Source organism: Trachemys scripta, chromosome 1, assembly GCF_013100865.1.
Source record: "Trachemys scripta elegans isolate TJP31775 chromosome 1, CAS_Tse_1.0, whole genome shotgun sequence".
Taxonomy (NCBI): domain Eukaryota; kingdom Metazoa; phylum Chordata; order Testudines; family Emydidae; genus Trachemys; species Trachemys scripta.
In genome coordinates, this window is record NC_048298.1 from 112745277 (window position 1) to 112757617 (window position 12341).

Consider the following 12341-nt stretch of genomic DNA (forward strand, 5'->3'; position numbering starts at 1 on the left):
TGCTCTGCAAGAAAAGTAGTGTTTGGCATCACAATGAGTTATTTACTTTTAGATATCTATGCAAAGTAGCCAAATACAATTGATTTAAGGATGGGGGAAAGATGCCGCCAATGTGGACTGAAGAGAGCGATTTGCAGGTTGAATAATCTTTCATTATATACACTGTCTTTCTTCATAAATGATCCCAAAACACTTTATAAGCTGTAGGACAGAATGTCCCAACTATTTTCTCAAGAGTTTGCAACCATGGCTCAGTAGATATTTTCTTGGGGTCCAGGAAGAGATGACTGTCCCCAAAACATTGTCCTTCCTCCATGCAATCTTTTATAAATGCCTCTCCTCCTGCTCCTATGGGGTCAGTTTATGTTGGGGTGTGTGCTTGTGGGAGGGCGTGGACGAGGGAAACCCAGGAAGGAGCCACTTTCAATGGCATGTAATAATTAAAAAGAACAGGAGTACTTGTGGCACCTTAGAGACTAACAAATTTATTTGAGCATAAGCTTTCGTGGGCTACAGCCCACTTCATCGGATGCATAGAATGGAACATACAGTTATATGCTGGGCAGCGTGGGGAGAGCAGCTGGCTCTGGCCAGGTGTCGTGGCTGTGAGCTCCTGCTGCTAGTAAGGGAGCGGCGGGGCTGGGTAAGGGAGTGGGGAGTATTGGGGGGCAGTCAGGGAGGAGGGGGCGGTTGGATGGGGCGGAGGTTCTGGGGGTGGTGGTCAGGGGATGGGGAACAGGGAGGGTTGGGAGTGGGAGTCCTGGGGGGCTGGTCAGGGAGCAGGGGGGGTTGGATAAAGGGATGGGATCCCAGGGGGCAGTTAGGGATGGGGGGTTCCGGGAGGGGGTGGTCAGGGGATGAGGAGCAGAAGGAGGTTGGATAAGGGATTGGAGTCCCGGGGGGCTGTTGGGGGATGGGGGTGTGGATAGGGGTCAGGGCAGTCGGGACAGGGAGCAGGGAGGTTGAATAGGGGGTGGGGGTCCTGGGAAGGGGCAGTCAGGGGACAAGAAGCAGGGGGTGTTGGATGGGTTGGAGGTTCTGAGGGGGACAGTCAGGGGGCGGGAAGTGGGAGGGGGCGGACTTGTCTATGCCCACTGCGTTTTTGGGAATGTTCTGCTTCTTTTGGGTTATCACATTTAAAATACATACATAAATCAATAAAACCTTTGTCATGACATTTTTGTTTTAAAGAGAACGCAACAGAAACAGCATGTAAGTGAATGTGGTTTCTATGTCTGTTAAGGTGATCAAGTTTGAGTGGAGTCTTGAAAGCCCTCTTGTGAAACTTCTGCTATGCCGCTCTCTGCAGAGCATCCAAGTAACTCATCAACTTTACTGGTAAGATCATCTAATATATCAGATTATCAATTTCATTGATTGTTACAGTGAGCTTTGTCCACTATGTTTACAGCACATTCTCGCTATGTTCAAGATCAAGTCAATTGGGAAAATAGTTTTACTTTCCTGATAATCATTTCAGCACTGGGTATGAGTGAACCAACTTAAATAAAAGAACCACCTACCTGATCCTGCATCCAGGCCTTTAACATGGGTTTTATTCTTAAATCTTTAGTTCACTTTCCACAATCTTGAACTTTCTAGTTTCAGCCAGAAATGGTAGTCTGAAATATTGCCAAAAAATATTTCCAAGCACACTGAGAGCAGGACATATTGGCTGTTTCATGAAGGAACCTGCTCTTCAGAGCTTACCAACCAGACCTCAAAAATTCAAACTTTTGGATGCATATCAAAGGCAAATCGCTGAACACTTTCCCATTACTAGTCATCATACATTATTGAAGGCTGGGTCCTAAAAGTTCACACTACATAGAGAAATCTTTATGCTTCATATACTCTCCTACCTTTTTCCTGCATGTTGACTAGATTTTCAAAGTGAAAAACTGGGAGCCAGGATTTTTGCATCCTGGGTAGGATTGAGTCCATCCAGCCTCAGAACCTGCCAACCTACCCAAACCACTAGGCTCAGAAAAATCCCTCCCAAATGACCACGGGACCAGCAAGAGCCAGCCTTTGCTTGAAACTCTCCTCCATCCTTTCTCCAATTCACTTGATTGTTCCTTCTCCAGGATCAGAGATCTGTCATCTCTCCATGGAATATCAGGTAGTGACCCGTAGAACACAGTTTGAGAACCTCTGCCATAGCGACGTAACAGTATCTGTTGCAGAGCCAACAGCTGTTGCATTATTGACTGAGGCTTAGCTTTACCAGCCCCAATACCAACTAGCTCTGTTTTGTGGTATTGTAGTAACCCCAAACCTGCCAGCCAGAACATGAATCCTTGTGTTTTATATACGGTAATGGAGAAGGGGAAAGAATTCTGTATTAAGCATTAACTAGGTAGGGGATTTTTGACTAATTTCCCACTAAGCTGATCTGTAACCATGCAACTTGCTCACTTGTGTAGTAGTGTGAGGGCTTCTATCCTCTGTTGTGGGCAGCCACTGGAAGGTGACATTATCATACATGTACAGGTCTGACATGCCATCCAGTAGAGGGCAAATATATATGAACAGACAGCCAATCATAGTATCTGGGATATCTGTCATCGGGGCATGGTTAGGCCTTTGCCCTGGAGGAGGTTCTCATATATAGGCCAATCTGATAAGTTATGTGGCTGTGGCGGGGGAGAGAGGAGGGGGAAGAGTTGCTGTAAGTGATGGTGTACATTACAGAGACTAATAATAGTGTTTTAGAACCAGTTACTAGGTTACGAGCTGGAAGTAACCATAGCTTGATATCTTCTAATGTACTGTCTGAAGTTAAATGTTTGTATTAATCTATGTGCATATAATATGGAACAGGGTGTCCAACTGTTCTTATTGATTATGGAGATGTAATACATCATAATGTGACTGCAGCTGTCTTTTGCTGGCTAGATATTCTGTGTAAAAGCCATTGCAAGTTTATCTCATGTGGTAGTTTATCTCAGCCTCTGTTTGCCAGAAGCTGGGAATGAGCGACAGGGGGTGGATCACGTGGTGATTATCTGTTCTGTTCATTCCCTCTGGGGCACCTGGCACTGGCCACTGTCGAAAGACCGGGTACTGGGCTACATGGACCTTTGGTCTGACCCAGTAGGGTCATTCTTATGTAATGATTATTCTACATGCTAGATTTGTCAGTTCAGTGGTTTCTAATTAAAAGGATGGCCTTTCCATCAGCTCTGCAAATCCTGGTATCTGAAAGTCAAGCTGGTTCTTTTTGCCTGCACAGTAATTCCATTGAATTACATGCCTCCAGACAAAGACTATACAGCTGAAATGTAATAATTCTGTTGATGATGTGCAAGACAGAGAATCTAGATCTTTCTCACACCTGTATGAGCTCAGCAAGTACTAATAGGAATAAAAGATGGTGAACAAGAAGATAGGGATAAGAATACAGAAAGAGAGATGATCTGTCAAATAAGGAGATGCCTTTTTTATGTAGTCACCTTTCTGATCATACATGCAGTTTAACTGAGACTTTTGCCATTGCATCTTATAACTTAGCTACACTGGAGGGAAGTTTATTTAAATAATGATATACAATGAATCCGTAAGTTGGCCCAATAAATCGACGGCAGCTCTGGAGGTCTGGATTTCTACATTGACAAGGCTCCCAAGCACAGTGAGGCACATCATCAGCTGGTGTAAATTGTCATAGCTCCACTGAAGTCAGCAGAGCTATAATATTTTATACCCGCTTATGATCTTCTCCAGTATAGCCTTGCTACTGAATTTTCACTTTGTAATGTAGATCTATGAAGTGCCTCTTCTGTCCCTGTCTTCTGCAAACTTTTTGTACACAACCAAATCGCCTTCAACTCTTACATAATCTGCAGGAGATAATCTTCCTTATGTGCAGCAGCAGCTACTCCATCCATGATAATGGTGCAGTGCAGAATCCCTCTCTGGAAGAATTGAGTTCTATGTAGTCGGATTTATAATGAAGAAAAACTAAACAAAAACCAAAGCAAATTGAAGATTTTTGTATTATCGTGGTTCTCCCTGTATTCCAACTAGTAGCAGCAGCCTGTTCATGTCATCAAACAATTTGATTGCTTCTCAAGGACTTTTTACCTATCTCTGTGTGCTAGTAATTAGAGATATCATCAACCACTGAGAGTAAAGGCTTTAAATGTTTTGATTATCCTGTCATGCGCTGATTGCAGATGTGAGGTGCAGTTCACCATGAGCCTTTAAGTTTCATATTTGAAAGATTCACATGAGTCTGCGGTAACTTCTCATAAGTAGTAAGCCCTGAGTTGCCATTTATCTAATATTAACTGTTGTGTCCAAGGATGACACATGCCACTGAAAAATATCCTCGGAGCTAAAACATGATATGCAACTTCCTAATCAAGGAGGGGGGATTCTTAACCAACTTTTAAAATTAAAATAAAGTTAGTATACTTATTCAAGTAACCAAAAAAAGAGGCTTACATTTTGCTTTATGCTATTACAGTACCAAAATGTAGATTCTCTAGTGATATTGTGGACTGATTAATTTGCAATAAAGTCTCACCACTTTGCAATACATAGAAGTGCCTTCCTCTATGGATGTGGTATCTTTTTAGAGTGGGGTTTCCATCTCTCTGAAACATCTGGTACTTGCAATTGTCAGAGACGGAATGCTGCACTGGAGTGATCATTTGTCTGCCAATTCTCATTTTTCTGTCTTAATGGAGATCTAAAAACAGACAACTACATAAAATCAATTCAGAGTCTACACTGGCTGCTGTCGGGGTGCACTATGATGAATGCCCCAGTGTTGAAAAGTCTTTTGGTGATGGAGATTACCACTCGCCAAAGAGGTCCTCCAGAAGCCAGTATTGCCCCAAAAGTGGGCAATGCTTGCTGAACTTGGCAGGGCTTCAGGTTCATTTATCTAGTAGAAATTAAAAATTCACCCATTAAGTTAAGAGGTTCTCCGATTGTCTACGTACAACAGGCAGAGTTGGAAGTGCAATGTTACTGAGCATTTGAGATTTTTCAGCTTTCCCATTTAGCAGCTTAGTAACACCAATCAAAGTGTGTGTGCCCCAGCATGTGACCTGCTGAAAACCTTACTCCTTGCTTCCCCAACCGCTACCCCTTCTGCATAAATCACACCAATTGCACCTGCTTTTCCTCCATTCTGGACACATTGGTGGAGATGTTCATTCTGCTTCATATGAAGGAAATGTCCTACTTCCATTTTCACTAGTAAAATATGACATTTTACATTACTATAAAATATTTTTCTTCTAGAATGAAAAACTATGAGTAGTTTTCCAGGTAATACATTTTGTGCAGAATATTATGCTTTGTATTAATAATGGCTTTTCTCTCCTTTGCAAATGAATTCCAGTCCCACTAAAAGTAATTAAAAACAAAGTTATTCTTCCATTTATCTCTACATTTTAAAGAAAATAGATAATATCTTATTGTCTAAATGTTTAATTCTGGCTCTTTGAGCTGATTTCCAAATTAGCAATCAAGTAATGTCTTAGAAGCAAGTACTGGTAAAAACAAACTTTATGAGCAAGATATCTATCTTTTATTATAGTAATTGGCATTCTACTGTTAAATATTTCAATATAGTTTACAATACACTCTTCCAGAATTTTTTTTATCAAGGGAGATTTTAAGAAAACCCAGAAATCCAGTGATGCTTTTTCATGACCCAAGTGGAGAATTCAGCTGAACAAACCTTCCATGTTTCACAAATCTCTTCCAAGTCCAAACACTTGTTCCCACAGCTGGGTAATGCGACTAAGTTCTTTAAATGGCAAACTAAACAAAACATCGCTCAGTCATATGGCTTTTTTAACAACAGTTGAGCTGCGAAAAATAAAATTGACATTATTTCCCTGCACCTCCCCTCCGCAAGGTAAGACGATGAGGCTGCCCAATTATAATGGGCCAACTCATCATCTGTTAATATTAATGCTGGAGAGTAAATCACTGGACTTTTCTTTCCATAAAAGTGAATTATCAGCTTATCTGACCATTTTAAAAAAAAGTTCTGGAATAATAATTGGCAAAAGGTGACAAATGTGCAAACACTTTGCTGCCATGTTGGTTTTAAGATTATTGGGCCAAGTGCTCAGCTGGTGTAAATCACTATAGCTCAGTTGACTGTGCCATGCCAGCTTATACTGGCTGTGGGGCCTTAACCCCACCAGTTGGAACGAGGGGGTAATTTGCTCTACCTCCACCACTTTTTCTAACAATCAATAATTATTTTGCCCACTTTTTTTCAGGAACGAGGTCATGAATGTTGTCAGTTACCACCCCCCTAAATATTTAAACTTCTCACTTCTCCATTTTAAAGGAATCCTTTTCATGGAGCATAAAAATTGCCCTTGAGTAGAGGCACTGTCCAGATGCTACTTACTTACATAAACCCTATTTTGAGGGCTTAAGGCTTGTCTACATGGGGACACTCAGGAAAATTAATCTGAATTAATTCAAGGTGTGAATCTAAAGTGGAGTAATTAAACTGCATTAAAACCCTGGGTGGACAGTTTCAGAATTAAAGTGACCTTAATTGTGGTTCGCTTAGTTCCCTTGGATGGAGGAAAGGCCAGGCCAAATGTGAATGAGTGGCATTGTGATTTGGCCCCTGCGGTCTCAATGCCATTCAGATTTAACCCAGTCATCCCTGGGTCATGAGCAGGAGGTGGTGAGGGACAGCTGGGCCAAATGTGAGTAAGTCATGTTGTGACCTGATGCATAGGGTTGCAACACCACTTGAATTTTGCTTGGCTGCCCTTCTGTCATGACAGAAGAACGGCTGGACCAAAGTTCCAGTTCCAATCAGGGGCCGGAGGATGGGGGACTGGGCCCTCTGGGAACAAACGCCTCATTTCCCCCCAATTCAGTATGATCAAATACTTTTCCTGCATGAAATGAAACTGTCACACAGTGCATGCCTTATTCATTTAACCTTTAGCTACACAGTAAAAGATGAAAAAAATCCATGTCTATTGATTCCCTTGCATTAACCTCCTGAGATTGATTTCCATGCATTAAATTTGGAAGTAATACTTCTAGTTTCTTCACCAGTACTTTAAGCTATAATTTAAAGTCATTATTGAATAAAGGAGTAGATTGATAAGATTTAAGATTCTATGGATTTTACCCTTGTTAGAGAAGAATTGAAATTCTAGCTTCTCTGTAGGACATATGCAATTTACTTCTCCAATGCCTCTGCATGAAACTTCATCATAAAAGGAATTCATTTACTGTTAAACAACTTTACAAATTCTGCTTGGACACCATCTGGGTCCAGACTTTTTCCTCACTTCAGTTCAGAAACCTGTATCCAAATTTTTGCTTTCTCAATGTGGCTGATTCAAAAGAAAAAAATCTTGGAGAATTCTTATTAAAAATCAGCAGATGGGATTCAGATTTCAAAATCAGCCTTAGCCATTTCTGCCAAATATAAGACTTTACAAGGTTCTGAATTCTCCCTTCCATTATCATTAAGTTCCAAGTGGTCGTGACCATGCACCAGATTGACAGCTGTGAAGCTTCATGCTTGCCACCGATTTCTACAATGTCTTGTTCTTCTGTCAACTGTAACTGTCTCTGCATCAAAAATCAAACTCTTACTGATTAAAAAGGTATTGTAACAAGTGTATGAAGTGAGGGCCCTGGGGCATCCTTGCCCCATCCAACATCTTTTAAACTTTCTTTGTGGTTTGAGGCTTATTTACTAGTATGAGTCTCTGGGAGTCAAGACCAATGGAGTGAGCTGTGCTGTCTCTTGGAGCTGTGGTGGGAAGAGCAGATGCTTGGTTAGCTCCTGCAGGGTGCAAGAAGCAGAGTGGTCCATAGCAACTTCCTCTAAGAGCAGAAAGAAGCTGAGTGATCCCTGATAGACCCTGCTGCCTCCAGAAAATGATTCTCTTTATATTCCTGCGACTCTTACATGTGTCATTTTCACACAGGACTTTTATCCAGCTTGTACTCAGCACTTTGCATTTGGAGGCTTTATCTACTCTTTTGTCTAGCAACCTGCTGATCAGTTTCCTACTTGTATGGAGCATCTTTGCTTGTGTCTGTTTTCACAGGTGGAAATTGTACCATACGATTGCAGTAGTTGGCTGGGTCAGCATGTGGCTAGAAACATGTTTCTACAGGTCGTTGCTTTCCACAGTGGAATTGAATATTTGGAAGAAATGTTGTAGCCACTAGGGTTATGTCTACACTACAAAGAAAAACCTGGGGCTGACCCTTGCCAGCTGATTCAGGTCCCCAGGCCTCAGGCTGCGGAGCTGTTGAATTGCAGTGTAGACTTCTGGGCAGCCTGAACACTGGGACCCTCCTATCTTGGGCTCCAAGCCCAGAAGTCTACACTGCAATTAAACAGCCCCTTAACCCGAGCCCCATGAGCCCAATTCAGCTGGCACAGGCCAGACATTGGGTGTCTAATTGCAGTGTATACATACCCTAAGATCGGTGACTGTTACTTGGAGGTAAGCTATAAGAACAGGTTTCATTGTAGTGGAATATTATGAATGTTCTTGTATTCTTAGAGCAAAGAAAGAAAAGTCCTCCTGGAGGCTGAATGTACTTTTGTGGCTTATTATCTATCCTGAATTTTATTTCACGTAATCAGATAAGTTGTTGAAACTTTATAGAATTTTCTGGCTTGTAACATTCTTCAACTAGACAGTGACTCTGTGTCATGAAAAGAGGAGAGTGTCACCATTCTCTTGCATGTACCCACTAGCTAGAGGCACAGAAATATATGAGCAAAAGAGGAATTTGGGGTGCAATCCTGCCTCAATGAAGCCAAAGGGAATATAATAGAACCTCAGAGTTACAAACACCAGAATTACAACCTGACCAATCAACCACACACCTCATTTGGAACTGGAAGTATGCAATCAGGCAGCAACAGAGACCAAAAAAAATAAACTATAAAAGCAAATACAGTACAGTACTGTTAAATGTAAATTACTAAAAAAAAAAAAGGGAAAGCATCATTTTTCTTCTGCATAGTAAAGTTTCAAAGCTGTATTAAGTCCATGTTCAGCTGTAAACTTTTGAAATAATCACCATAATGTTTTGTTCAGAGTTACAAACACTTCGGAGTTACAACCTACCACTATTTCCGAAGTGTTCGTAACTCTGAGGTTCTACTGTAATACCATTGACTTCAGCGGGGTTAGAATTTTGCCCTCTGCCTCCAGTTTTATATTAAGGAAATTTCTGTTGTGGAAGGAAAGAGAGGTATATCTAAGACTTTACCAAAGTGTAACAGAGCCTTTTGGAACAGAATCAGTAGGAAGTTTTTTGACTGTTGGCTAAATTCTCTAGCAGCAGGGAAGCTGGCCCTCAATGCTTTACTTTTCAAAATCATTAGCTTGCCGTTTAATTCACATCTTCAAATTTGGGATGAAATACATGATAGATTGCTTCATATTTTGTCAAGGGAAATATATTTTTCACTGTCACTTAATATTGATCTACACTCATCATATTTTAATTCCAGTATCCTCAGGAAGGAATAAATCAAGCAGAGTCATGGTTCTGTAATGTCCCAAAACTATTTAAACACTAAGCACACCTTTCCCACTCACTTTCTCCCTCCCACAAACTCTCCCACACAGGAAATCAAAGGCTGCCAAGTGTGCTAATTTTTAGCCAACTTTTAAGTATCCTCTCTGTAAGAGGCAGAGGCAGTCTGAGCCATAGAACCTTTATTTTGCATTAATTAAATTTATATTAATGACCCCAATCCAGCATTGCACTTAAACATGTACCTAACCTTAAGCATGGGACTAGTCCCTTAAAATTATGCATGTGCTTTGTTGGATTAGGGCCAGTATAAGACATGTACCAAAAAGACAGTATTGGACTCTAGATCCAGGTTAGGTTTAGGCTGAAATTCACCTTCAAGATCTAATCAAAATTATGGCTCAAGTTCAGGGTTGGATTTGATGGTGCCAAAATCTAATGAGCCAGTCTTGTAAAACATCAGATTCATCTGAACTGGGAATCCTTGAAGTAACCCTCTTCCTGATTTGAATGTGACCCAGAACCAAAATTTTAGGGTCAAGTTCAGATCCAGATCAAAGCATTTGAATGTGAACCTCTCAACCACTATCACCTCTTAATTTGGATTTGGTTATGGTTGATCTCTAATTATATTTGCAATAATGCCATTAGCCCACTGGTGTTTTGAGGCAGTAATCAGATTACCTCATTGTGAATCTGCTTCTCATTATTATCCACTCAGTTTGGATTATTGCCTTGGAAAATAGAGGGATAATTATATTATTACTTAATTTATGGGTTATCAATCTTCTCAGACTCCTGTTTTACTAAGAGTAAACATCAACCAAAACAAAGACATTTACTGTGAATGTAAAAGAGCCGGCCACCTTCTGAGTGCTCTGTCATGGCCAGAGGTTACTCTGCCTCTGTTTCCCCATGTCAGAGATTTTTTTAAACAATATCCACACCTCCAGTCCAAAGATAACTGAAACACCTCTTTCTGGGGGTCCAATTTATTCTGTCCAATGGATACACATTGGCTCACCAAGCCCCATCCCCAGTTCAGTCTCTCTCTCTCCCTTAGATAGGGAATCCCCAGCCCTCGTTCCTGGATCTGGATATTCAGTGTCTCTCTCTCCTTTATTAGGGAGTCACCCAGCCATCCTTCCCAGATCTGGGTTCCAGCTTTACCTAGCTGGAGTCTTTCCCCAGCCTGTAGTCTTTGCCACAGCTTCCTGAACTACCCCCTCACTCCTCTATCTTCCTGCTGTACTTATAGGGGACACCTGCCCTCCATCAGGCCCCCTCAAAGTTGTTAATGAGGGAGAGGTGAGCTGGAGCCACCCATAGCCTCTTTCATTCATTCAGGCACATCTGCATCTGCCCCCGTGTGTCCCTGCACTCCCCATCCCCATGTGTCCCTGCACCCCCTTCCCCTGTCCCCATGTATCCCTGCACTCCCTGTTCCCATGTGTCCATGCACCCCCCTCCCCATGTGATCCTGCACCCCCACTCAGCCACCCCTGTCCCTGTGTCCCTGCATCCCACTCCCATTCAGCCCCCGCCCCACTCTGTCCCCCCCACTACCCTTCTTAACCCCAGTCTGTGACACACACACACCCCCAGCAGCCCCATGTGTCCCATTCTGTCTATCCACCCATATCCTGTGCCTTCTGACCTAGCACCACGAGAAGGTGTGAGGAGCACAGCCTGTTCTCTTCCCTATCCACAGCTGGGGCTGCTCCTGCCCAGGAGTAGCCGCTCTTTGTTTTGGCACCAAAGCAGCTTCTGGTGGGTGAATGGCATAACTGCAGCACCTCTCTGGAAGAGATTTTTCTGCAGAGAGAAAAAAAATTCTGCTCTGGACATGAATTCTGTGTGTGCGCTGTGGTTCAGAGTTCCCCCAGGAGTACTGCATGGCTGTATCTATGGATTGATAACAGGATATAGAACATTTCACCTTTAAGTGAAGGGTTTGAGTCCAGCATATGTTGACAGCAACTGACAGTAATTACCAACTAACCAACTGGCCTCTGTGTAATAAATTGATTCTCTTGGTCTGCTTCCATATAAAAATATCAATATAGTTGGAATTAACTAGCAGGCTTACTGGGACTCTCAGCAGAGAATTGAAGGACTGAAGGGCCTCCTTCACCCCCTACAGATGGTCCTTCGAAGTCTAGTTTGAGGCATATAATTGAGTATTCCAAAGCAGCATAAAATAACTTGTACTACTCTTGTCTATACTGTTCCATGAGTGGAGGACTAAGGACCTGATCCAAAGCTCTTCGAAGTCAGTGGAAGACTTTCCAGTGACTTCACTGGACTTTGAATGGAGGCTTTAGTTTCTGGAGCTCAAAGTGTGACAATTTTACCAATACTAAAATTAACTTTTTTAATTTAAAGAGTTTTGAACAGAACATTCATTGACCCAAGAACAAACTTTTACAGGTACTGCATTCTTCTCTTTTCAAATTAAACTATTCCCATGGGGGAAAAACCCAACTTTATATCTTCTTGAAAGCTAAGTTTGAACAGGAAAAAAATTGATACAATATCACAAAGAAACAGTAACAAAAATAAAATATTAACCGTAAAAAGGTCCCAAAAAACCCAAGATATTTTGACAAAGACACCTTCAAAATCCCATGTTGACATCTTTATTTCTAATAGTTCCTGCTTTTGTGCCATTAATTCCAGGTTTGGCACACAGATTGTATCAGTTGTGATTGTCAAATAATGTGTGTGTCTTAGGCCCAAAGAAAATTTCACACTGTAGTCTATTAAAATCTACTAGTAGGTTGCCTCCTGGAAACCTAAAATCTATGGTAAATCAAACTATTTTC

The 12341-nt window shown here is 41.7% G+C and overlaps 1 protein-coding gene across 1 annotated transcript in view; it reads left to right on the forward strand.

Moving 5' to 3' along the window:
- Positions 1-12341, forward strand: part of PIK3C2G (phosphatidylinositol-4-phosphate 3-kinase catalytic subunit type 2 gamma) — a 372244-nt gene that overhangs the window by 197558 nt on the left and 162345 nt on the right. Inside the window, exon 19 of the mRNA XM_034782026.1 lies at positions 1244-1338. Within this exon, the coding sequence (XP_034637917.1) occupies positions 1244-1338 (95 nt within the window). The remainder of the gene's footprint in view (positions 1-1243; positions 1339-12341) is intronic.